The sequence below is a fragment of the Podarcis melisellensis genome, assembly GCF_964234715.1.
Source record: "Podarcis melisellensis genome assembly, chromosome: Z".
NCBI lineage: Eukaryota > Metazoa > Chordata > Lepidosauria > Squamata > Lacertidae > Podarcis > Podarcis melisellensis.
Genome location: NC_138547.1, coordinates 3,329,741 through 3,356,056, shown reverse-complemented (window position 1 = coordinate 3,356,056; position 26,316 = coordinate 3,329,741). Strand labels below are relative to the sequence as shown.

The window sequence follows — 26,316 nt, the reverse complement described above, 5'->3', positions numbered from 1 at the left end:
GGTGTAAGAGTCAACTTTTGTATGTGAAATTGGGATAAGTTGGAGCGAAATGTCTTGGAGCTTGCTCTACACCCACAGTTCTCAATAACTGTACTAAAAAAAATTAATTTCCAAGTACAGACTTGGCTTCCTAATTAAACAGTGGCATCTCTTTATTCAATCGTACATCTTTAATCAAGTTATGAATTGATCAGTTAGTATCTGCAGCTTTGCTCTGCTAATCTTAGATTTCACAGTAGGTGAGGTGGCAAATGTAAAGCACTGTGCAACAACTTTATTTTTAAGTACAGTGGTGCCTCGCAAGACGAAATTAATCCGTTCCGCAAGTCTCTTCGTCTTGCGGTTTTTTCGTCTTGCGAAGCACGGCTATTAGCGGCTTAGCGGCTATTAACGGCTTAGCGCCTTTAAGAAAAAGGAAACAAACTCGCAAGAACTCGCAAGATGTTTCATCTTGCGAAGCAAGCCCATTGGGAAATTCGTCTTGCGGAATGACTCAAAAAACGGAAAACCCTTTCGTCTAGCAAGTTTTTCGTCTTGCGAGGCATTCATCTTGCGGGGCACCACTGTACTTGAATAGCAGAAATAGTGGATCTTTCTGCCATCCAAAACTTGCCCTGAATCTGTTTACACATGTAGCTGGCAAAGCCTTGTTGAATAAAGATTTGGAAGCTGTACTGCTGGATAGCAAATCTGATAGCCTTGGCTTTGGTGTTTTTTTCCTCCTCCCCCCAGGAGAAGAACATGACAGTCTCGGACATCAACACACTTACTAGACAAAAAGAACTACTGTTGCAGAAGTTAGGTACTTTTGAGGAAACCAACCGTACGCTCCGAGACCTGCTTAGAGAGCAACATGGTCGAGAGGTGAGTGAGGACCGAAACACCTGCTCTTTGGTACTGATTCCTACTTTTCTTTGGACTCGACCTAAAGAACTGTGTGCGGAGCAAATATGCCTGCTAGTAGTTTTGCACAAACAGGGTAGTAGAAGTGCATAGTGCTGTCACGGGTACATTCCTATATGGTTCTCAAAATCTGCTTATGCAAGAGGAAATGCATCTTTAGGAAGCTGTCTTCTACTGAGTAGGCCTACTGGTACATCTGACTCTTCTCCCTTAGGGGTAGGTATTGTGGTGCCTCTAGAATTGAGATCAGGGGTCAGCAACCTAAGGCCCATGGGCCACAAGCAGCCATCGGGGGTTGTTTAACCAGCCCATGAGCCGCCCCTGAACTGAGCCACCTGCGCAGCACCGGAAATCGCATCTGTACAGACGCCGGAAATCGCTGTTGAACCAGCTCTTGCTAGCCATAGCTGTCATGGCCAGTGGTCAGGGTTTGGTGGGCATTGTGGTCCATCATCACGTGGACAATTGCAGGTTCCCTATCCCCACCCTGAGTCTTCAGATTTTGTGAGCCCTGTTTGATGCAGTGCTTATACACAAGGTGTAGAGCAGCCCTTTGGTGTGACAGAAGGCACCTCTGGATTACATTTTCTGCCTTATGATTGTGTTTGACTATCTGGTATGTTACACCAGAGAATCCTAAACTGGTCCAAGAAAACACAAATTTTCTGATCAAAATATCTAGGCAGATTGCAATGCTGATCAGTCTCACAGTCAGCTTGCAGTGTCTTGGATTGCTTGTTTTATGTTTGCAAAAAAAGCACAAGTCTGAAGCTGGGATATTTTTGGTAGGGAGTACGGTAATGACAGGTGACCTTATGGTTAAACAGCAAGGGAAAGAAATGCAGAGCACAAGGCTTTTCCTTTCCTGCGTGCAGCTTTTGTTAACTTGCGTGTGCACATTTGTGAGGTAGTAGCTGTTCGAAAACACAAATGGCAAGGCTTTTGGATTCAAAATGTGGCACCAGATGCCACCTAAACTTAAATGTGCAATTGGCAAGAGAAATGGTTACAGCAGGGGTAGCCAACATGGACCCTCCCCCATTTTTCTGGACTCCAATTCCTGTTGTGCCTGAATATGGGCCACTCTAGTCTGACAGCTACTAGAGGGCACCGTCTTGGCTATCTCTGGGTTACAGTTAATACAGTACTTCCTGCTTTCTATACTCTTCCCCCTAGGGATGGCCACCTCAATTTTTCCATGGTGCCCTTAAGACTTAATTACCCTTTCCCAACTTTCAAAAAAGATTTTATGATTGTGTGTGGTGTTGAATTGTATTTCTTTAATTTGCTGTTTTCATTTCATTTCTCTAATTTGCTGTTTTCATTTCTGATTACTTTAGAATAATCTTGGAAGCTCTTTAATCAAAAGGGCTGCCTATTAGTCTCCTGTATACTGTATTAATTGGGACACAGGTGGCGCTGTGGGTTAAAGCCTCAGCGCCTAGGACTTGCTGATCGAAAGGTCGGCAGTTCGAATCCCTGCTGCGGGGTGCGCTCCCGCTGCTCGGTCCCAGCGCCTGCCAACCTAGCAGTTCGAAAGCACCTCCGGGTGCAAGTAGATAAATAGGGACCGCTTACTAGCGGGAAGGTAAACGGCGTTTCCGTGTGCAGCCCTGGCTCGCCAGAGCAGCGATGTCACACTGGCCATGTGACCCGGAAGTGTCTCCGGACAGCGCTGGCCCCTGGCCTCTTAAGTGAGGTGGGCGCACAACCCCAGAGTCTGTCAAGACTGGCCCGTACGGGCAGGGGTACCTTTACCTTTACCTATACTGTATTAATAACACACAGACGCAATTTTGCTTATTTTGTACACCACTGTAGTGTTTCATAATGCTGGGTTTGCTAGCGTTAGGGAAAGGGGCACAAAGCAATAGTTTTCTTTTTCTTTTCTTCCTTTTCTTTAAATTTTTTTATTAGGTTTTACAATTTAAATTTATCATAGTCACATAAATCATATAAAAACAAAATTCAAGCAACCCATTCCCCCCCCCCCGACTTCCCTCAACTTCCTCTTTCTGGCTTTTTGTACATACAATACTACTGCTTACATTATGTTATCTTAACTTTGTAGTCTTTTATTTACATATATTCTCATTACTATCATTTTATATCATTACGATATACCGTAGTTTTCTTTTTGGTACAGAAGTCAGCAACACACAGAGCCCTTTCAGAAGCAACACCATCATTGCTCTGCAAAAGCCAGCCCTATAGAAAAAGGGATGGATTATTTTTTTAAAAAAAACCTTCCTTTTTGGTTTCTTCCTCTCTCTCTTTAACACTTTCTGCAGAAAGACTCTCAGAAGTTGGCTGAGCAGCAGGCGCAACTAATGAAGAGGCTTACTGAAGCTGATGCCGAAAAAGCGGTAAATATATGCCAGAAATTCGCTCTCTGTGTTTCTTGCCTGTATATTGAAGGAACTTAAGATTATGTTCTTGAAACAAAATGCTGGGTTCTTGCCTGCGGACAAAGTGCTGTGCCTGAAGCAGGAAAGCCAGGTTGCCCTGAAGGTGCAACTGGAGCATTAGTTTTCTAATGAAGAAATGGCACTTGCCTTAGTTCCTTCATCTGTAAAATGGGGGAAATAATCCACCTAGAGCTGTTATAAGGACAATTGAGGACCAGTTCATCAATTAACATACATCTCTTGTAAACAGTCCCCAGAGGGAAATGAATCTTTGTTCAGTTCTTCTGCCTCATGAAGCTTTTTATTATTTTTGTTACAGGTGATTCTTAGCTTACATGGGGGTTATGTTCCTGGGTAAAGCAAAAATCATGTATAGGGAGAATGCATTGGGTTCAATGGCAGGTGGGATTGTGAAATTCCCCCCACCTCCCGGCCACCCGAGGTTCTGCACCCTTTCTATAATTTTTTTTTAATTTATATTTGCACACAAGTCAAGCATGTGTTAGTTGCAAGTTACCTTTACGTATTTCAATTAGTTATCCGCCCTTCATCATAGGCTCGTTGGGTTGGGTTACATCAACGTTTAGAAATGGAGCCTCAGTTTGCTCACTTTCCTGTTTCTTCCTTTACTTTGCTGTTGCGTCTGTTAGATTATAAGCCAGCAGTTAGGGCAGCATTGTAAACAAGTGCAAAACAGTTACTTGCCCGCAAAAGAAAATTAATAATACTAGCCTGCTTTTCCGGGGGCGGGGGTGGAGTGTTCCATCCCTCCCGCAGCCTGCTTCATTTCTGTGCTGGGCACAGGGGAGGAAGAAGCCCTCTGGCACTCCACCACCGGCCCACTCCGTGGCCTACATGGCGTTCCTTCTCGCCTATGGCTACCAGGCTAGTACTTAAATACAAGATTGACGTTGGGGTTGCTTGGTTGTTGCACATCACCAAGGAAAATTTGAACACTTGACAAATAATTACGATCGTCAACCACTGTGGGCTCTCTGTTTTGCAGCAATTGGTAAAAAAACTGCAAGAGAAAGAAAAAGAAGTTGATGATCTAATGGTTCAGATACAGACGGAAAAGGTAAGGTTTTTTCCCCGAGGCATTTTATGCTGTGAGATGATGGTGACGATGCTGATTTATTATTTCTACCCTGCCCATCAGGCTCGGAAGCGTCTACCTGGCTTCACAGTGAAATTGGGGGGCAATAGGGTGAAGATTTAGAGAAGCTGAGCTTCATCTTATGGACCTGTTTCCCTCCCCGCCCCCTTCTTTTAGGACCAAGCAAAGACCGCATCTGAACTCTCCAAATCCATGGAAGCCGTGAGGGGCCACCTGCAGGCACAGCTGCGCAACAAAGAAGCTGAGAATAACCGCCTGCAGATCCAGATCCGGGTACAGTACCTTTGTGATATTGAGCAAACAGTGCCTAGTGCTCTTCAGTCAGCCAGATGAGGTGGTACAGTGGACTTCTCAGGTTGGGGGGTGGAGGAATACAATTATTTTTTCAGTGTTCCTCTGAGTGTGTGCATTTTTTAGTTAGTACACTAAGAGTTTCCCCTCTGTTATGTGGTCACTTACTATGTGCAGAGGGCTTTTAACAGAGGAGCGCATTCGAAAGAAAAGTGTCACTACCTCTCTGACACAGTCCAAAGTGGTACAGTTTATTCTGCCATCACAAAATTCAGCCACCTCATTTTGCTGCACGTTTAGACTAGGCCCGAGTTCAGAATAGATTGTAGTGAATGAGGGGATGGGAACATGGCATTGGGTCACACACAGAATTCTATGCATTCTGCAAACAGGGGGACGGGCCATTTATTCCAGCAGGGGTATGGTTAACTTTTCGATGAATGGAAGCAGTTTGCCACGTTCCATGAATACAGTCACATTGTGGGCCAACTTGCACCCCAGTTTTCCCAGACTCTATGCATACCACACCCAATAATTAAATTCTAAAACCTGGATTTTGCAGTGCCCTCATGGAATTCATTTATTCATGTGAGTTGAGCTTTGCCCAGGCTGTGGAAGCCCTGTCTTTTTCTCAAAGTGATGGTCTCAGAACGAGGAAGTTGTTTCAGACAAAAGGGAGCCTCTTAAAATAGTGTCTACTGCCTGCTGTTTTTATAAGTTCTTATATTAGACGTAATTCATAAAAAACTGCCCAGTTAAACAGTGGTTCTTTTGTATTTCTATGTAGGACAGTACTTAGCTAGATGTACCATTGGTCTCACTCAGTTTACTTGTGCTTCCCATGCTGAGGGATGCTTCCTGTCCTCTTACATAGCTACTTATAAACTTTTAGTTGGTGTTTTTTTCTGCTAAAGAATCCAATAGTTTCTTGAGCCACTTTGGTCTTTAGGTTTATTAAATTTGTGCATCACTTCCCGCTAAAAGGTCCTGAAGCAAGAAAAATAGGATAGAATAATAAAATTACAGAAACAGATATATCATGAATGACAATATATATAACAATATAATTTTAAGGGACGCGGGTGGCGCTATGGGTAAAACCTCAGCGCCTAGGACTTGCTGATCGCATGGTCGGCGGTTCGAATCCCCGTGGCGGGGTGAGCTCCCGTCATTCGGTCCCAGCTCCTGCCCACCTAGCAGTTTGAAAGCACTCCTAAGTGCAAGTAGATAAATAGGTACCGCTTTCTAGCGGGAAGGTGAACGGTGTTTCCGTGTGCTGTGCTGGTGCTGGCTCGCCATGGCAGCTTTGTCACGTTGGCCACGTGACCTGGCAGTGTCTCTGGACAGCGCTGGCCCCCGGCCTCTTAAGCAAGATGGGCATGCAACCCCAGAGTTGGTCACGACTGGCCCGTATGGGCAGGGGTACCTTTACCTTTATAATATCATTTAGGTCAGAAGTAGGGAAAGAAGGATACAAAAACTTGGGGTTCTACAGTTGTTCTGCATCTGTTCTAGCATCCTGCCCCAGAGCAGTGGTTTGCCCCAGATCCTCCAGAATAAATAGACAGACAGCTAGAGATTATAGTAGAAACTTTGGTGGTAGGAATAAGTGTGAAGAAAGGGGTGACAGAACACATCTTCCTTCTATATACCAACTGAGAAAAAGATGCAGAACTAAGACTGTGTAGAGCTAGTTTTACTAGGTCTTTGGATAGTATAAGACTGGCCTGAGACATTTCTCTATGTTGCCTTGCTCTGCTCTCAGCTCTTGCAGGGAGGAAAAGTTAGTCTTTGGCTGCCTGAAGCGCAATTAATTTCTTCATGTACCCTGATTGCCTTCCTTTCAGAATCTGGAGCGTGTTGCAGCTCAACACAAGGCAGAAGTGGAAAATATAATGGAACAGCTGAAAGAGCTGAAGACGAAGACTGAGCGTGACAAGGACGCCCTGAAGAATGCAATCAAGGCCCAGAAAGAGCGAGCGGAGCGCAGCGAGGAGTATGCAGATCAACTGAATGCCCAGCTGGCAGAAAAGGTGATGGCTGCTCTGGTGCCTCCATGCCAGGGCATCGCTTACTATTGGGCCAAATTTTGTGGAGTGGCCTCCTCACACCATTTATTTTTTTCATTTGAGGACACCAGCAATAAGGACGGAAGCATGTTACCTGGGAGCTCCCCATAGGCTTATGTACTTCCTCCCCATCTTCTTCTTCCTTCTGTTCTTCTCTCCTTCCCTTCCTGTCCAACATTAATATGGCTTAGTGTTATGATGCACTGGAGTTAAATGACAACTGTGGTTAGTTCTCAACCAAAACAGCTTTTAATTCTTGATTTAAAGCAAGATATAATCAAAGTCATCGCTGCAGATGTAACTCTGTGCCACCCTTGTGAAAGCTGAAAAGGAAAAGGGGAGAATCTGCATAGGGGGGAATGAGCATGCTGTTGACCACTTAACTTGGTTAGGATATTGAGGAGCATTTGATCTGTATTGGACTTGCCTTGATCTTCTAGGCTTGGCTTTGGCTGAAGGAGGCTAGAAGTACAGGGCTGCTGTGAAAGTCTACAGTGGACCCTCCGGATACGAACTTAATTCGTTCTGGGGGTCCTTACATACCCCAAAAAGTTCGCAACATGAGGCGCTGCTACTGCGCACTCATGTGGCACGATAGAGCACTTCTGTGCATGTGTGCATGGCAAAACCCAGAAGTATGCCACATTCACAACCTGAGAGTTATGTTACCCAAAGTTCCGTTGTATTTGCTTTGTACAGTTTGTCATGAGTGTGGGGTGTCAGATGAGTTCTTGTTTTCTATGCCAAAAAATGTGGCTGCTCTTCTAACCTTGCCTGTTGCCTTGCTTGGCAGGACAACTATGTTGCTGAGGCGTTGTCCACCTTGGAATCATGGAGAAGCCGCTACAACCAGGTGGTGAAAGACAAAAGTGATCTGGAAGTCGAGATTGTGATGCTGAACAGGTGAGAGCTGTGCTGTCCCATTTGGAGCTGGCTCCCAAAACGGCTCGCGTGGAGGGATGGATGGGAGGCAGCACAGCACTCAGAGCGAAAAGATTACTGTGGGCTCCTGAAGAAGCTACTGGGCTCCATCAGCCACAGCCAGCATAGCCAATTGTTTGAGGTAGAGGGAATTTAAAGTCCAGCAACACTGCAGAGCTACAGGTTCCCCATCACTGCATTACTCTCTTTTTAGTTAGTTAAGAAGATGACGGCCTTATGTCCTGGCTCTCTGTCATTTCTGTTTCCTCCATGACTTGTGACTGCAATTCTGCCAGCTCTGTGATTTTTTGATTTTTTTAAAAAATCCATTCAGAACTTTGTTGTGTACAGCATATAATCCTGTTGGTGCTCTGTGCTAAAGGGGGTTCAAATTGTGCGAGTTTGCGTTAAGTCACAGAATGCTGGTATTGGCCTCTTTGCATTTAATCTGCTTTCAAGGCCTAAGTTGTCAAAGAATGTGGACTTCTCTGCAGAAAGGCTGAAGGAATGACAGGAGATCAGGTTATGAAACGGGGTGTGAGGTATGAAAGACAACAGTTGCCTGCAGAGAGGACAGTCTGGTCTGAAAAGTGTTCCGAGGGCCAGAAAGAGATGCCAGTGGGCCCTCAGACCTGACATTAACCACCCCAGTGTAGTGAAACAGGCAAACGAAAGCCTTGCACACAAAAATTGCTGCCAGTAAAGACAGAGAAGAAGTTGAACCCCTGTTTATGTCTGTGAGGTATTTTATAATGGTATGTTCTTTTAAATGGAAAATTTGAAATTACTTTTTTAAAAAAAACTTAGCAAATAAAAATATCCAGTATTTCACTACTGACATTATGAGACAGATCAGTATGATTTTTGACTGTGGACTTGGGTTTAAATTCCCTAATATGAAAGAAGCTAAGTGCGTTAATTAATATTGAGCAAATCTAAGTATTCTATACAATTGCCAAAACTGAGGAATAGTCTTGCACAGTGGTTGTTCCTGGGGTCCAGATAGCTCGAGTGCAAAGGGGAATCCATTAGGAAATCCGAAGTGAAATGATTCCAGTAGCTGCTCCTTGGCATTTGGGATGTCAGAAGATGTTGGTCTCCCCTGGAGGCCTGGGTTGAAATTGTGACCAAGCCTTCTTAGCTCAATTCATAATATCCGAGCTGGCATACCATGGTTTGTTTTTTGCATTTCAAGTTAGGATGGTAGACTAGGATTTGACCTCAGTTTGACATTAGATGTGAACCAATCCCATGTCTTCCAAAGATCCTTTGCCCGTTACATGCAAAGCTTGATATAGTTTGGCCGTTATACATAATGGGTCCACCTCTATAGGGAGATTGAGACTGCTCTTCCCATGTGAATAGTAGCACAGTTGGGTGGACTTACCTTAGTGTGGATTCCTAGGTCTGGTTCTTTTCAAGTTCCTTGGCCAAATGAAAGGGGATGGGTTGCATGTGGGAAGCTGCTCTAATTTTTCCAGATTATTGATAAATATATAAACATCAATCTGTTCTCTTTGCTGCAAAAGAAAGCAAAGAGATAATGATTGGTCAAGGTCACCCAAGCTTTGTGGTTGTGTGGGGATTTGAACCTATGTGCATCTCTTCCAGTCCTAGTGCAACACTCTAACCCTAACACAACACTGGCTGTCTCTAACAGGGGCAGGCTGCCTGTTGCCTTTCTGTTGTTGTTAGATTCCCATCAGCCCCAGCCAACATTTGGAGGGCCACAGATTTCCCTCGTCTGCTATATGGGAATCATGTGCCTTAAAAAGACCGTCATCTTTGTGAAATTCTGCTTTGAACTGAGGCTGCTTCTTTCTTCCTTGGGCTAACGTATCTTTCCCTGACATGTATTCAAGCCGTATTTCAGACTTGATGGAACAGCAAACCACTATGGAAGACAAGATGCGGGAAGACAGAGATGCCATGGTGGACAAACTGCACCGGCAGGTCACAGAAAGTACCTCATTCAAAATGGAGAATGAGAGGTTGAAGGTTAGTAGAGAAAAGTCCTCATCTTCCCCATGCTGGGGCCTTCCAGATGTTTTGGGCTACAGTTCCCATCAGTCCAGCATAACGCAGTCACGCTAGCTAGGACTGTTGAGAGTTGTAGTCCAAAGCGTACATACATAGGGCACAAGCTGGTCTAGGTCTGCTAGGGGCATCTCCACCATCCTGATGGGATGTACAGGAGCATTTTTAAAAATAACTTCCAATCATTTCAGTGGAGATAGTGCAAGAGATGTTCCAAATGGGATTTGTTTGTTTATTTTATTGCATTTTTATCCCATCTTTTCCCCAAGGAGCTCAAGGTGGTGTACATGCTTCTCCCCCTTCCTCCTCTAATCCTCATAACAACCTGGTGAGGTATATTAGGCTGTGAATGAGTGTCTGGCCGAAGGTCACCTGGTGAGCTTTGTGGCCGAGTGGAGGATTTGAACCCTGGTCTCCCAGGTTCTAGTTGACACTCTTAACTACCTGCTTCGCACTGACTCTCTCATGAGAGGGAGAATGAGATGCTTGCTGTACAGCCCAGCAGTCCTTTCTCTTCTGACTGAACATGTCTCTTTTCTGGTTCCTCCAGAATAGCATTCTGCCGGTGGAGGAAAAGTTGAATAAAGCTCAGCAGGAAATAGCAATGCTCAAAGCATCCCTCAAGAACTACGAAGGGACAATTGAAAGTTACAAGAACCAGGTACTTCTCTCGAAAGACCCTTGGCACCCTCTTTCCTTCTCTGTCTTCTGGCAGGAATTCCCTGCTGAGCTCCAAAGCCCTGGAACTTGGAGATTGGGGCAGAGCTGCATTTTGGTTTTCAGGCGTTCTGTGTCTTTTGTCTAAGCAAGTACTTGGCAATTTCTTTTCTAGATATTTGCAAGAGGTGGGGGTACCTGATAAACACCTGCCCTTTTTCCTTTGCGTTACTGAAAGGATTTGAAGTTGGTCTGTTTCATTTTGTAGCCCTCTATTATTGGAAAACTGAATGTAGAAATAGTATTTATCTTTTTTTAAAAAAAAACAACAACCCCTAACAAAGATGGATTACAATATTTCAAAATCTGAGAGGTGCCTAATTGTGGTAGTAATTAAAAAGCAATAAACAAATTCTCAAATACAGAGAATGATTTGAGAGCTGCAGAACATAAAATAGGCTTAAACTGGTTAGTTGATTCTCAAGCGTTTCCAAAGGCTTTTCTTACTTGAGCTTGAGCTTCTCTCACTCTGTTCTTGGAGGCAATGAAAGATTCGGGTGGTGCAGATGCCTTGGCTTAGGCTAGGCTCATAAATGACAACCTTTACCAAGACCCTTCAGATGTTTTGGACTACAGCTTCCATCAGACCAAGGCAGCACAGCTGTATGATGCTGCAGATGATGGGAGTTGTAGTCCAAAACAGCTGGAGAGGACTGCAGCTTGGCAAAGGCCAATGAGGAGGAAAGCCAACAAATTGGAGCACTTCTGTATAAAAGCCTTGTCCACTAATTTAGAGTACCTTTTTATTATCTGAACTGTCACACTTGAAAGGGGTTTGTCTCACCTTGTAGTGAAATTGGGCTGTTTGAAAGTCTACGCATAAAGGGCTTGCATGCAGGAGTAGCTCACAGAACAATGGTCCCCATACATTTTGCCTCTACAGATTCTACAGGTTCTACAGATGCTAGGGTTTTTTGTTTTTTGTTTTAAAGAAAAGCTAGAAACCTGGAGATTATGGCTCATCATGGATCCCCGTGCCTCCAGAGCTTTTCTATTGCTGGGTGTGTGGTGGTGTTGTTTTTAAAGAGACAATGGGAGGATTCATCATGTTGTATCTTGCCCAGTCAGAGTGATTCACAGAACAATGGCCCCTGTGGAATTAACCTACAGTCATGAGCCCATCACTGTGGAATTATGAGGAGTAAAGCTGTAGGGTGTGGATTTCAGAATTATATTCCACTCTTGCTATTTAGAGAGGAAATTGTCTCTAGAATATGAACCAAAGGCACCTGTATAGGTTAGAGCATGGGTAGGCAACCTAAGGCCTGGGGGCCGGATCCGGCCCAATCACCTTCTCAATTTGGCCCACGGACGGTCTGGGAATCAGCATGTTTTTACATGAGTAGAATGTGTCCTTTTATTTAAACTGCATCTCTGGGTTATTTGTGGGGAAATAGGAATTAGTTCATTCCCCCCCCCCCAAAAAAAAATAGTCTGCCCCACCACATGGTCTGAGGGACGGTGGACCGGCTCACGGCTGAAAAAAGTTGCTGACCCCTGGGTTAGAGGTAGAGCTTATGTGTTCTAACAGAAATGGAGAAAAGCAGTTCAGCAGGGCAGGTGGGTGTGTCTCCCTCTGAGTTCTGACTCCTTTAGGTGAGAACATAACTGCAATGACTTTTATTTTGAGGACTGATTAAAAAATGGAGTGTCTATGTGAGCAAGACTTTTAATACTTTCTCTTCAGATTTCTCACAGTTGCGTTCACTAAACCCAAACTGAAACATGATTCATTCAGTTCCATTTGATAGTGTAGCTGCTGTACATGTTTGTCTTCTCCTTAAAAAACAACAACCCACCAACATCTTTTCCCCAGGTGCTGAAAACGCGAATGGAAGCTGATGAGGTGACTGTGAAACTGGAGCTTTGTGAGAAAGAGAACAAATCACTGAAAGAAGAAATGACCAAGGAGATTGAAAATGTAAGTGTCTGGTCCAAACTGTAGACGAGCCATAAAATCGGGAGGTTTCAAGTGTTGTAGCTCCTGCACAGGAACTTTTCGTGGGGTGGGGAAGAGAAGGAGCAGACTAGTACCTCATAAAAACATGAGAGGAAGACGGCTTGTACATTTTGGATCATATTTATCAGTTTCTACGAATGTTAGAGATTCACTCTTTTTTTTAAAAAAAAAGAAAAGAAAGAAGGGAAGGCAGGGAATCTGGAAGTTATGGTCCATCATGGGTCCCCATTCCTCCAAGGCTTTTCCATTGCTGCTTTTTTGAAAAAGAAAAAAAGAAAAGAAACAGAACGGGAGGTTTCATTATGCTGCATCTTGTCCAGTCAGAGTGATTCACAGCATAATTAGCTCCATAGAAGGTTACTGAAGAAACTGTAAAATTATGGCGAATGGTGATCTAGATTTAGGAGGGGGTCATAGCTCAGTGGTAGAGCACCTGCTTTGCATGCAGAAGGTGCAGGTTCAATCTCCGGCATCTGTAGTTGGAAAACCTCAGGTAGCAGAGCTAGAAAAAACCTTGGAGAATCATGTGTCGAGGGGTGAAACTCCATAGATACAGTTTATGTGTAGGACTGCTATAGAGATGGGTTTTTTGCTGTGATGTGGAGTTCAGAACATTGAGCATTCAAGGGTGACGAAAAGGACAACCAAAGTAATCAAGGGGCTGGAACAGCCAGCTCCCCTATGAGGAAAGGTTGCAGTGCTTGGAGTTTTTTAGTTTAGAAAAAGGCAAGGAATAGGAGACTTGATAGAGATGCTGTGACACAAAAAGATGGCATGAGTTAGATAAGACAGATAGGAAAAAGATTTTCATCCTCTTTTGTAATGCTAGAGCCTAGGTCTAATTCAGCAGAGCTATTCATAAATGTTTAATAAATAATAAGTTTAATAAATAGGAAGCTATTGTATCAAATAAAACCATTGCTCCATTTATGGGTAGGCAAACTAAGGCCCAGAGGCCGGATCCAGCCCAATCACCTTCTGAATCCCGCGGATGGTCCGGGAATCAGCATGTTTTTACATGAGTAGAATGCGTCCTTTTATTAAAAATGCATCTCTGGGTTATTTGTGGGGTCTGCCTGGTGTTTTTACATGAGCAGAATGTGTGCTTTTATTTTCTGTTATCTGTAATTCCTGCTTTTTGCATTCTTGCTCACAGGCTCGTAAGCAGTTCCAGAGTCAGGTTGCTGAGCTAGAAAAGCTTCCTGAGATCTTGAAGCTCACAGAGTCTAAACTGGCTGAGTGTCAGGAACAGCTAAAGAGTTACGAGAAGAAAAATATGGACCTGTCAGCCATGATCACAGACCTCCGTCAGCGGGTAAGGGATTGGCAGAAGGTGCCCACACGAACCTCAAGCCGAGGACCAAAATGAGCCTCTAGCATCAAGAAAATGCAATCTTTGTCTCTTGTCTCGTCTCTTTTTGAAATGATTAAACATCTGCACTGCAGAATAAAAGGACGTGTGGCATGTCTTTGTTTTGCTGTTTTGCTGTCTGCATTTAAGCCTGCTGTTTTTCTCAGTCCACCAACACCTTCTCTGGCAAGTTAGCAAATGGGTAGCCTTGTGAAAGCATGCAGTTAGGATCCACCAGCCCCCTTCACACTTTTATTTGTCAATGCATAGGTTTCCCTGGGTTCTGTGTAATTGCAGTTCAAGCTAGAAACTTAAATTCATCAACAAAAAGTCAAATTTCTAGTCCTCAAGACTGAGAGGGATGAAAATTTGAATATGGTTAGGCAGGTCTCTAGGCACTGAGTGGGATGGAGGAATCAAAACTGCCTACCATAATATTTGCACATGTTGGCTTGTTTTGCATAATTTATTTATCTTGTTGTGGTGGGAGAGAGAAGGTGCAACCTAGGCATGGAACACTTAAGTAATGCCATTGAGGACTGCTTGCTTTCATTTTAAAAGAAAGAAATAGAAACTGAAGTTCTTAGCATGCAGTCACTTCAGTTTCTCCTCCTGTGTTGTTCAGTCTTGAAATGCACACATCCTTGTAAGTGTGGTGTGTGCTAAAATTGAAAGCAAAGACCTGAGCTGTAGGTGGTGGGGAGCTTCTGAGATTCAGCTCATGGTGACTGGTTTAGTTACGCTTGCTAAAGTTCCAGTCCTTTGGTCTTTCTGACAGTCAATGCTTGGTTCCCTAAGCCTCTCTGTGTGACCTTTTTGGCCTTAATTTTACAGCTGCTGTACTGTGCTTCCAAACTGACCCAAATTCTTCTTCTAAAGCCTTTCTTTTTGAGCCAGAAATCTTTATGCACAGTAAATCCATGTGAAATAAGCTCTTGGTGGATTAAATCAAATACTGTTTTTTTATATTAATTTGCAAAGATTTTTTTTTTGTATGGGGTGCAAACCAGCATGAGGATAACATGTGCCTGACCACAAGCACCTGTGCCTCCATTCCTTGTCAAAGGCAACTTCATCTTTTTAGCAATCCATGGTTAATTTTGCTTGGCTCCATAAGCCTTTCCTTCTGTGTGTGTGTGTGTGTGTGAGAGAGAGAGAGAGAGAGAGAGAGAGAAAGAGTGAAAGAAAGAGAGAGATTGTGATTTTTCTCTCCTTTGGGGTTTGCCTCAATCTGTGTGTGCTTCACTTTGCTTGCAGGTGGCTGGCGGTTCATTTGTGCAGCGCTGAGAAGAAAAAAATTCATGCTGGATCAAAATAGGCTCTGAAAAGGCCACAAAAACAGGAACATGTACAGTGTTTAATGTGTGCAACAGGAGGTTCCTGGGCTCATCCCTGCCCTGCAGCCAGCCCTCTGACCAGTGGGGTTGAGGGTGTATGTGAAGGGGGTTACTGATTATAGTTGCTTAGTGGTGAGGCAAAGACCCCTACCTCAGAAGGGCTGTCTTTAATTTTACTCCGTGTCCCACCTCCTGGTACTGAAATCAGATTCTGCTCCTGGGGTTTGGTCTCAAAGCACACAAGGCCATCACCTTGCTGAAGCTAAGTAGCTTTGGGTCTGCTCAGTACCTGGAAAAACCGCATGTGGATGACCTTCCATGGTGGAAGAAGAAAGGTGCAATGTAAATAGTAACATTAAATAAGCACCAAATGAGCCCTGGTCCACTTAAGTCCTGAACATGGTAGTTTTTTTCTGCTCCTTTTCTCTCTTTGTCTGTCTTTCTGTCTCTCTCTGCATGACTCCATTCTTGTTTCTCTAGGAAATAAAGAATGGGGAGAAAATGAGCAGCACCTGTCACTGGTAACTTGGAAAGGCCTTAAAGACTTTACACATTTTCTACCTTTCCCCCTTCCTATTTTTTTAACCAATCTTTCGTTTTCATATCTTGAATTACTATGGTTTGATTTGATTGTATTGATTGTTTCGATGACTTATTGTTGCCGTCTGCTTTATTTATATGATGCTGTGCTTGATATTATAGTGATTGCAGTCTTTGTTGCTTTGTTAATGCCCATGTTAGCTGCTTTGAGCTGAACGCTTGCTGTTGGGAAACTGGAATACAAATATTAAATCAAGTCAAATCAAATTTCAGATTGAGCTTCAGGGAGACAAGATGGAGATGATGAGAGAGAGGTATCAGTCTGCCCAAGAAGAGAACAAGCAGCTGATCCTCAAGCTTGAAGAGCTGGAGAGGTTAGGAGCAAGTGGGGAGGATGACGCTTTGTCAAGGATGGGAGCAGAGTGATCAAAACTGAAAGGCTGTGTTGTGCAAATTTTTCCTGTGCGTATAGATCAATCAGGTGCTGTATCAGTGTTGAGTATGGAACTCTGTAGTCTTGTCATGGATGCTGGGCTTGGTGGTGATGGTGGAGAAGACAGTCACTCTGGTTGGCACACCATGCAAAGCCCAAACCATGGCTCAGCGTGAACATATGGAGCTCAGGAGAGGAGTTCACAACTGAATCACGGCAGAGTTTTGCTGCTGCCTGCAGTGATCTTTGTAAGTCTGGACCTGGGGTCAGACTTTAACTCTCTCCAGATTAACTGTTGGCGGTAGCTAGGGTTTGTCCTTTAGTTCCTGGCTTGTGGATTGCCTGGAAGAGCTAAGCTACAAGCCTGGGTTTGCACGACATGCTAAGCCAAACTATGGTTTCATTCAGTGTGATGCAGCAGCAAAAGGGAGAAACAAAATGGCCACAATCTCCTCTTCAGGAGCCCCCCCACTTCTGCATTCGCTTACTGTGACATGCGTATCAGGCTACCGGCAGTGTTGGGAAGGCAAAAAGCAAAGGCCTCTTGCATTCCAAATGTAGGTTAATACTGTATTGGCCTGAATATAAGTCTCACTGTCCCACCAGATTCCGACCGTGCAAAGTTAAAAGTGCAGCTTAAATTTGCAACCTTACAAAAACTGGCTTTTACGATATTGCTGCTGAAACATACATACGGTAAAATAGAATGGGTGTGAGTGCCTGCGGAATTTTAAGGGAGCGGCTTATATTCGGGTATTGTGTTTCTCTCCCCCCCCCCCTTTGAATTTTAAAGGTGCAGCTTATGTTCAGGCCAATACATTATACTTTTTGGGGGGTGGGGGGGTGACCAGAGGGAGGAGTCAAGGAACTGTAGCAATTTATGTAGCTATGTGCTTTCCACAACCTGCCTCTTAAGATACCTGCTGGTTCCTAGGACCAATCACCTGTGGGCAGCACTAATGATCAGTTCTCATGACAGCTCATTCAGCCAGACCTCTTCAGAAGCCCTGGAACTAAAGCAAACACATAGAGCAAGACAAATGCAATGTTCTGTGGCAAGTGGCTTCACATTAAGGAGGTCTGGAAATCAAATCTCCAGCTAAAAAATCATGGTAGCTGGGAAAGATGGGGAAGGAAATACCTTTTCCCACCTAAGGCTTTGGAGAACTGCAGGCGGGCAGTGCTGGCAGCTGATGCTGGGCAGAAATGATGGTCTGACTTGGTGCTTAACACATTCCTTTGCAATATCAGTGTTGTCAATAGGCCCGTGTTTGCTTTTCACTAGAGTTTTGGCTTGATCAGACATTGCATTCAAACAAGTTGTTGTTGTTTCCAGAAAATTGCTTATCGGCAAAGCAACAATGACTGTGCTGGCCACCTGCAGTTCCTATGCGGGATGGGTGGCCAACATCATACCCTCCAAATGTTGCTGGACTCCAGTTCCCATCAACCTTTGGCCATACTGGATGAGACTCAAGAGTCCAGCAGCCCTTGGGTGGCATTACATTGGCTGTCCAGCATACACCCACACACCACAGTGGTACCCCCAGTCGCAGACAGGACCCATTCCGGAGCTCCGGTTGGATCCCGAGGTTTCTGCAACTGGAAGGACCACTTCTGCACATGCACGCACAGCGGTAAAGCACTTCTGTGCATGTGCACACGGCGAAACCCAGAAAAATACTTCCGGGTTTGCCGTGTGCGTATCCCGAAGGATACATAACTGGAGGTGAACATAAGTAGAGGTACCACAGTATAAAGTAGCACCTATCGAAGCTTATTTACAGGCATATCTAGTCCATTTAAATGTTGAGCCCTGTTTTGATTGGCATATACCCATGAATCTTCCTTGTGGTTGCAATCCAGGAAGCTTGAAGCAGCAAGCGGTCAGAATATAGAATTTATCCAGGTCATAGCGAAAAGGGAGGAGTCGATCCATCAGGCCCAGCTGCGACTAGAGGAGAAGACCCGGGAATGTGGCGCCTTGGCTCGCCAGCTGGAGATAGCAATTGGCGATGCCAAGAAGCAGGTTGGTACCTCCCACTGGGCAATGAGTCTGAAGGAGCATTGCCATTGCAGTGGGAGCGGAATTCTCTTCCCTGAAGTGTTTTGTTTTTGAGGACCAGCTTCAGGAGATCAGTGAGAAGATGCTTTAGTACAAGGGGTGGGGATCTCAACCCTGGATCCCAAATGTGGTCCTTGGGACTCTCTATGCTTCTTCCAACCCTGCTCTGGGTGTCCTCCTTGCATGGTTTTGCTCAGCAGTTCCTTGCAGGAATGTGTCCTTGAAATGTGGCAATGCCTCACTTACCTGGAAGGAGGCAGAGGTGTCTGCGGCTGGAAATGTAGCCCACTGTACAAAAGTCCCCTCCACATGCCTTGGCCATCACACCCATGAGGTGAGGCATCAAGATCCACAGGGGCAGCAGATTCAGCCTCCAGAGAACGTGTCTCCTGTTGCCGCAGCAGCAGCTTCCTGGTGAGCAGGAGGCACTACCAGTCTCCTGTCCCTAGGGAGAAAATGGCAGGGCTGCCCTCTGGGGTCCCCTGGGCTCTTCACCCACCCAGCGTGATACAGAACAGGCACCCACCCACCCACCAATGTAGATCTTTATTCTCCCCAACCCCCTTCTTGATATCGATCTTCACTCGTTCTTTATTCCCCGGTGGTGGGAGAGGAGCACCATTTTGTGGTTCGCCCATGTGCCAAATGTCTTGGGCCAGCCCTGCCACAGATTTCCCCAAGGCTGCCCACCAGGGAATGTAGCCCCTGGGTTGAAGAGCCCTTCTCTATTGCCCTAGTAGGAGGTCATGCATATTTGATACACTTCCATCCCATCCTACTTTTGAGGAGTTCTTGAGAGCAGCCCATGCAAGGAGCCTCTTTTCTCCTTATAACAGCTCTGGAAGATGTGCTCAGCTTGAGAGAGAGCACTCAATTAAATTGTGGGTGGATAGGGACCCGCACTCAGCTCTCTCCAGTGAAAGCAAAACACTTTACCATTACATATCCTGCTGGCTCCCAGGATGTTTCCTGTCTCTGTGTGTGTTTGTGACTTGATATTCTTTCTTTCTTCTTAGTCTTTCATATTAGAAATGTGAGCTTGGTGGGGAAGTATAAATGCAAAGATAATAATGTATTGGGCCACTTGAACTGTCTCTAGATATTTAAAGTAAAATCAATGCTCCCTGCCCCCAATACACACATACACACATTTTACTTCTCCAAGTTCTTTACATCTGTTACTTTACATTCAAACTCTTGAGAGGTGGGCATGTATTTTAAAGAACATGTTTGTGTGTGTGAAGAACGTGTGTTGCCTGTAAAGCAACTCTAGTCTGGGGGGGCGGGGCGGTGTGGACAGAAATTTCCCTCCCGTCTTGTTGCTCTTTCTTCTGCTAACATTGCATATGTAGATTAACCCTGTTTCTAATATAACAGGAAAGTGAGTGCTACATTTTTTTAGTGTTTTCTGGCTTTAGAAGGTTTGGAAAATTGGAATCGAGCCACTCTCTTTCCCCAAAGGTTCTTGAGGGATGCTTTTTTTGGTTTTGTTTTTGCTAAAACCCAAAACATTGGTTTGTCTTGTTTCTATTGCTTTGCCTGCAAAAGCTGGAACAAACAAGGGAACGAGCAGCAGCAAGGGAGAGAACAGCCCAGTCCAAGATGCTAGATTTGGAAACTCAACTGAGCAGGACAAAGACGGAACTGAATCAGCTGCGGCGGAGCAAAGATGATGTGAGTGGCTTTCTGCAGCAGCACAGCTCTCTTAACTCTCTTAAGGACTTTTAGGTCCATCCCATCCTGTGTTTTGATAGGGAGGCAAGGAAGTAGATGAGTGGGGGGGATTGGTTGGTTGGTTTTGGGGGTTTTTTTAATAGGATGGAGCACAGGGAACTGATTGGGAGCATAGAAGATATGCTAAAGTTGTAAGATAAAGGGCTTAGCAGGCTGGTATTTCCGCTAGGCATGGTGAACTGCTCTTTGCTTATGTGAAGAATCCATAACGAGGTGAGCCTGGCAGTGATTTCCCCCGCTTCAACCATTTCCCCCGTCCTCATGCAGGCAGAGTGTCGGTATGAAAGCCGCCTCCATGACCTGAAGGATCGTCTTGAGCAGTCTGAGAGCACCAACCGAAGCATGCAAAGCTACGTGCAGCTCCTCAAGTCCTCTTACGCCAATGTCTTTGGAGACAGTGCCTTATCAACCTCCCCGATTCGTCCTCGATCTCCACTGTGATCAAACCTTGTTCCTTAACTTCCAGGACCCTCTTGCTACAGGCTCAGCTGGGTGGACCTATTTCAAAGCCATATCTGATTTTGGAACTTAAATAGCTCAGGATCTTCATCGTATTGTTGGCATGGGAGATTCATCCTCCCTTTATGTTGGTGATATGGTGGCATTAAGGGCTGCATTGTGTATCATAAGCCATGTTAAAGCGGGCCAACAAGGGGCACATTTACCCCCCCTTCTGTCTTTTAGTGCCTTACAGAGGTTGCATGTTTTGAAAGTAACCTGCAGTGTTTTAATCATCTTTTAATTTTATGAATGTTTTATGTATGATTTTCTCACTATGCCATGAGTTTCAAATATCATGTTTGTTGAATGCAGAACAAAATATTTAGATTTTTTTTTATATATAATAATAAAAATTGTCATCTGAAAAATTGTGAACCCATGAAAGGTTGTGTCTGCTAGCAGCATGCCTTGGGCCAGACATAGCTGGTGTGAAAACCATTCATTTTTCTTTTAATTGCATTATTCCAGTTTTTCTAGGGGTGGATATCAGTTTAAAGGTGTGACTTCAGTAATTGTGTATGTGAAGGAGAAAAGCACCTGCCCTGCTTTTTAAAGAAAGGTGTTTCATGCTATCTGTACTCTTGTAAAGGTTCCTGGGATCCATTTTTCCAGAGCTGCATATCTCTGATCACTTGTGATTTTCATGCGTGACTTTTGTGTTCAACAGTAATGTTTCGTTTGTAAAATATCCCATGATTTTTTGTTTTCAAGCTCTGTGTGTGTCTGTTATTTTTGGCTTCCTTATGTGATGAATAACATCTCTGTTCCTGCTTCTGTGCTGCACATACTGATACTCACTACATTGGGGCATGAGCTGGGGGTCAGCAAAGTTTATATTTTCTGGGCCAGATCAGTCCCGCAGAGATCCCTCCATGGGCCTGATTGCGCACGCGCTATTTTCGCATCTGCGCAGATGCGATTTTCAGCGCCGTGGAAGCGAGTCCCTGCATCGCGCTGTACTGGTTTAGTGCAGCGTGTGAATGGGCGGCTCGGTTCGGGGGTGGCTCGTGGGTCGGTCAAACGACCTCTGGGGGCCACTTCTGGCCCATGGGCAGCCTTAGGTTGCTGACCCCTGGGCATGAGCTTGCTCGGTTACTCATGAGTGAGTTTCTGTAAGACCACATTGCTAATTCAAATTCAGGAGCCTTATCCTCTTCAGCATCTGGGGGTGTGAACTATTTTCAACCTTAGGCGAGAGAGTCAGCCTCTTTTGCTGGGAGCTGGATGGGCTTCAGGTCTTAGCACCAACTACCCCTTGAAAAATGACTGTTTCTGTTTTCCTGCCCTCCAGAAATGAAACCAAGCTGACTGGTCAAACTGTCCAGAAATTAAGAGAGTCATTTTGATGGACAGGTCTATGTTTTGTTGTTATTGTTGTTTTATAACTTTATAATATATGCATATACAATATATACATATAAAAGCCCATATAAAAGGAATCACAAGACAGAGAAGCCAGTAGGAGAAAACTTCAGTCTCCCAGGACATTCAATACAGGATCTCAAAGCAGCTGTCTTATTATAAAAGAATTTCAGAAACAGACTTGAAAGAGAAGTTGCTGAATTACAACATATCACTAAACTGAAAACTATGGAGAGACCTGGTCTGAATAGAGATATTGGATTCCTGTCTCATATGCTAGTCATCTGCATACGATCCCTTGCTTTTTCCTGTAGGACTAATTGCAGTCCTTAACAGTCTTCAACAGGTTTACCATTGAGTCAATCACCCATCTCCCACTACCCTCCTGAGAAAAACCCCACCCCACCCTCCCACTATATATAAGGGTCTAGTGACCCTTGAGTGTATCTGAAGAAGTGTGCATGCACACAAAAGCTTAGACCAAGAACAAACTTAGTTGGTGTCTAAGGTGCTATGGGACAATTTTTTAATTTATATAAAAGCCCACATACAGATTGTTACAATAAAAATATCACAGCACCAGCCCTTAATAGCCAGTGGCCCTCATAGAGAAGAAAGTTCCAAAGGGCTGTTTGCACCAAACTGCTGATTCTGTAGTTTCACCCTGTCTGTACTTACCGTATTGGCCTGAGTATAAGCCTCACTGTTTTTTCCACATTCCAACCATGAAAAGTTAAAACTGCGGCTTAAATTTGTGACCGTACAAAAATTGGCTTTTATGATATCACTGCTGAACAGACACATGGTAAAACGGTATGGCTTATATTGGGTCCAATACGGTAATCATAAAGGTAAAGTAAAGGGACCCCTGACCATTAGGTCCAGTCACGGATGACTCGGGTTGTGGCGCTCATTTTGCTTTATTGGCCGAGGGAGCCGGTGTACAGCTTCTGGGTCATGTGGCCAGCATGACGAAGCTGCTTCTGGCGAACCAGAGCAGTGCACGGAAACACCGTTTACCTTCCCACTGGAGCAGTACCTATCTATCTACTTGCACTTTGACTTGTTTTCGAACTGCTAGGTTGGCAGAAGCAGGGACTGAGCAATGGGAGCTCACCCGTCGCGGGGATTCGAACCACTGACCTTCTGATCAGCAAGCCCTAGGCTCTGTGGTTTAACCCACAGCGCCACCCGTGTCCCTTCTGGTAATCATAGAACACGTAAAAAGAATGAAGGGTAATCTTTTCCATAGTGGAATACAAAGTTCCTATTTGTACCAAACATACCATTCATGAATGTTGCCAAATAAACCCCTATGAGATTTTTTGGTCATATAAATCATAAACAGCCCCCAACAGTAGCAAAGTCAGAGAGGTCCGCATCACCCCTAGCAGAATGTATTGTATGAGTCAAGTTTTTTTGAAATGCCAACAAGCACAACTATTTTAAACCATAGATCCATTGAGTAACAGGGGTGTTGCCCAATACCACCACCCCAGGTACATCATACCTACATCACAGAAAAGGCGATCTACAACAGAAATCTGAGTGCATTGTTTATTTCCTGTGTGGCAGATTACCTGTTAATGCTTACTTGATTGGATACCCTGGGGAGCCTGGCCAGTCTTTTGTCATGGTAAATATTTAGTTCCTGAGCCAGGTCACAGGCTCAACCCTTCAACCCTATTCACATCTTAAATGTGTCCTTAAGACAAGATTTGTGAGGAAAGAGACAATAGGGAGGTTTCCCACTTTGACCTTGCAGATAAATATTTGAGGTCAATTTGTTCAGGACTTTTTTCTACCTTTTTTTCTAAATCAGACACCTGATTTATATATTTATGTATGTGTTTGCTTGGTACATTTATGAACATTACATACCTAAAACAAAAAAAAATCCTTCCAGTAGCACCTTAAAGACCAACTAAGTTCTTGGTATGAGCTTTCGTGTGCATGCACACTTCTTCAGATACACTGAAGAAGATACCAATCTGAAGATACTTCTTCTTCAGATTGGTGTATCTGAAGAAGTGTGCATGCACACGAAAGCTCATACCAAGAACTAACTTAGTTGGTCTTTAAGGTGCTACTGGAAGGATTTTGTTTTGTTTTGACTATGGCAGACCAACACGGCTACCTATCTATTACATACCTAAGACCTTAAAATTCTTATAACAGCCCAGCCGCTGGCCTTGGGAGTGGTGCTTGCTTGCTTGCCTGCCAGCCATCCAGTGCCTTCGTTTCTTTCCCTGGACATGTGAGCACTGGCAGGCTGCCTGCTTCCTCCGAGTGGAACGGTGGCTTCTGGTAGCTGCTGCTTGTATGGTGAGACTACTGTTGGAATGCACGGCTGCTGGCTGTTCTAGGAAGCCCAGGTCAGCGCAGGATTAGGCAGAAGCTCTGTATGGTGATGTTCATCATCTTTGTGGCTGGCAATTGCTTTCTTCCTCCACACCTCCCTTCCCACATCATAATATACTGCCATATTGAGAAGTCACAATGTTGGAAAGCAGGTATTGCCCAGCCCTCGTGATCTCTTGCCATCTTAAAGCATGCTGTCCTTTTACTTAGCGCACTGGCAAGAAAGGAGTCCACTGGCACAGGCTGCGATTTGAATGGTCCTGGGGGGATTCTTTAAAATCCTCACATGAGTAGAGTGACCATGCTCCGAAGCTCAAATTCAGTATTTATGAAGCATACCAAGTGCTACTCTAATTATCTCGCTCTTGCTTTTAACAGTGGAATGTCCCTGGGACACTGACTTCAAAGTGTGGCAGCTCTGCTACTTGGGGTGAAAACATTATTAAAAATGAGAACATCTGTAATTTAGTATGTACAGCAGACTAACATTGATGGCTACCCTTGATACCTTCATATTCATACCAATTTCATTACTGTCCTGATTTGATAGCTGTAAGATGTACTTAACTCTTTATATATCTCTCTTCATTATATATAACCCCGCTGCTAGAAGAGCACCTTTTATACTTGATTTACAATACTGCCTTACTCTTTATATATTTATGTTTTCATTTTCATTTTATTCATTGCTAGATGGACAAACTATATTTAAAACTTAAAATTTACAAAGTAAAGCAACTGGCAAGTTCTACTGTAAACATTTATATGTTTAGAGAATTTTAATTTAATTAGAGTAATTCAGACTATCATGAACTCTCACTGTGAAAGCAGTGAGGTTGCTCTAGAATAACCTTACTCTTATTCCTAGAAAATATGTTGGGGGGGAAGTAAACAATACTGTCATCAGTAGTCTATGACTCACCTTAGTCAATAGATCAAACCTATAGATCCCTCAGTAATGCTATGGATAGCCATAGAGACTCGATATGCTCATTTCTTTCAGTTCACAATTTTTTTTATCCTCCCTTCGAATATCCAATGTGCTGCCTCCCTCCCTCCCCCCCCGCTTGCTTTTTCATTGCCCCTTGGATGGGCGGTTGTTCTTTAGTTGTTGTTCTTCAGATGGTGGAGAGGCTGATGGTCTTAACTTGTGTTGTTAACAAAAATCTGCCCTTTTCCCCTTAAGGGGTATCCAAGAGCCCATATAGAGTCCTTACGTAGGTTCCCTATTGGTAGGAGAAAATAACAGAGGCCAACTACAGAATATTGAGAAGCAAAGCAGCTAGTAAGCCTGATCTTTATTAAAGCTGTTGCAACAGGGTCCTCACTCACCACACGCAGGAGGGAGGAGGAACCCAGAACAATGGCACACAAGGCCTTATATAGACTTTTGAAATTGCCACCCTGTAGATCAAGACCACCCCCAGAAACATCATACCTACATCATAGAAGGGGTGTAGCTCAAGACCACCCCCCAGATACATCGTACCTACATCACAGAAAGGGCAGTCTACAACAGAAATTAGTTTTTCTCCTGTCATTTATCTCCTGTCTGGCAGGTTACTTGATTGGATGCCCTGCTTACTTGATTAGATTGCCTGGGGAGCCTGGCCAGTTTTTTCTAATGATAAATACTTAGTTCCTGGGCCAGGTCACCGGCTCACACCCTATTCATATCTTAAATGTGCCCTTAAGACAGGATTTGTGAGGAAAGAGACAATGGGGAGGCTTTACCATTTTCCTCTGACCTTGCAGAGAAAACATTTGCTCAGTTTGGGAATCAAAATGGTTCCAGGTCGGTCTTTCTGTGCTGATCTATGTACGTGCTTGTTTGGTACACTTATGAACATTTAACATATACCCAAAACCTCAAAATTCCTATCACACTTTCATGTTGTCTGGGAACCTGGAGGTATGAGCTGGCAAAACTGGCAAAGTAGAGGGCACCCTCCCAGGACTGCTGGGCACTGGTCTCCCATCAGCTGGGGAGGGAGAGCTGAGAGGTGGGTGACCATCCCTGTGTATGTGTGCCTGATGGTTTTGGCAATGGTTTTGGATAATCCACATGGGTTGGAAGGGTGTCAGTCTCTGCACTGAAAGGGAAAATTTATGGGATGTGAGGCTACTCAACAGCCCAGCTCCTCGGGCAGAGCCTGCGGGTACTTGCTGTCAGAAAGGAAGGGAATCCCAGCCACAAACCAGAGTAAAG

General features: G+C 44.3%; 1 protein-coding gene across 5 annotated transcripts in view; it reads left to right on the top strand.

Annotated features, from left to right (window-relative positions):
- ODF2 (outer dense fiber of sperm tails 2) overlaps positions 1–21,094 on the top strand; it is a 35,872-nt gene extending 14,778 nt beyond the window's left edge. For all 5 annotated transcript variants that reach the window (XM_081896385.1, XM_081896387.1, XM_081896386.1 and 2 more), the window contains 14 exons: positions 733–864; positions 3,195–3,269; positions 4,318–4,389; positions 4,585–4,701; positions 6,567–6,752; positions 7,582–7,691; positions 9,572–9,707; positions 10,297–10,407; positions 12,280–12,384; positions 13,580–13,738; positions 15,925–16,025; positions 17,951–18,113; positions 19,698–19,823; positions 20,151–21,094. In XM_081896385.1, the coding sequence (XP_081752511.1) occupies positions 733–864; positions 3,195–3,269; positions 4,318–4,389; positions 4,585–4,701; positions 6,567–6,752; positions 7,582–7,691; positions 9,572–9,707; positions 10,297–10,407; positions 12,280–12,384; positions 13,580–13,738; positions 15,925–16,025; positions 17,951–18,113; positions 19,698–19,823; positions 20,151–20,324 (1,767 nt within the window). In that variant the 3' untranslated portion in view covers positions 20,325–21,094. The remainder of the gene's footprint in view (positions 1–732; positions 865–3,194; positions 3,270–4,317; positions 4,390–4,584; positions 4,702–6,566; positions 6,753–7,581; positions 7,692–9,571; positions 9,708–10,296; positions 10,408–12,279; positions 12,385–13,579; positions 13,739–15,924; positions 16,026–17,950; positions 18,114–19,697; positions 19,824–20,150) is intronic.
- Positions 21,095–26,316: the final 5,222 nt, after the last annotated feature.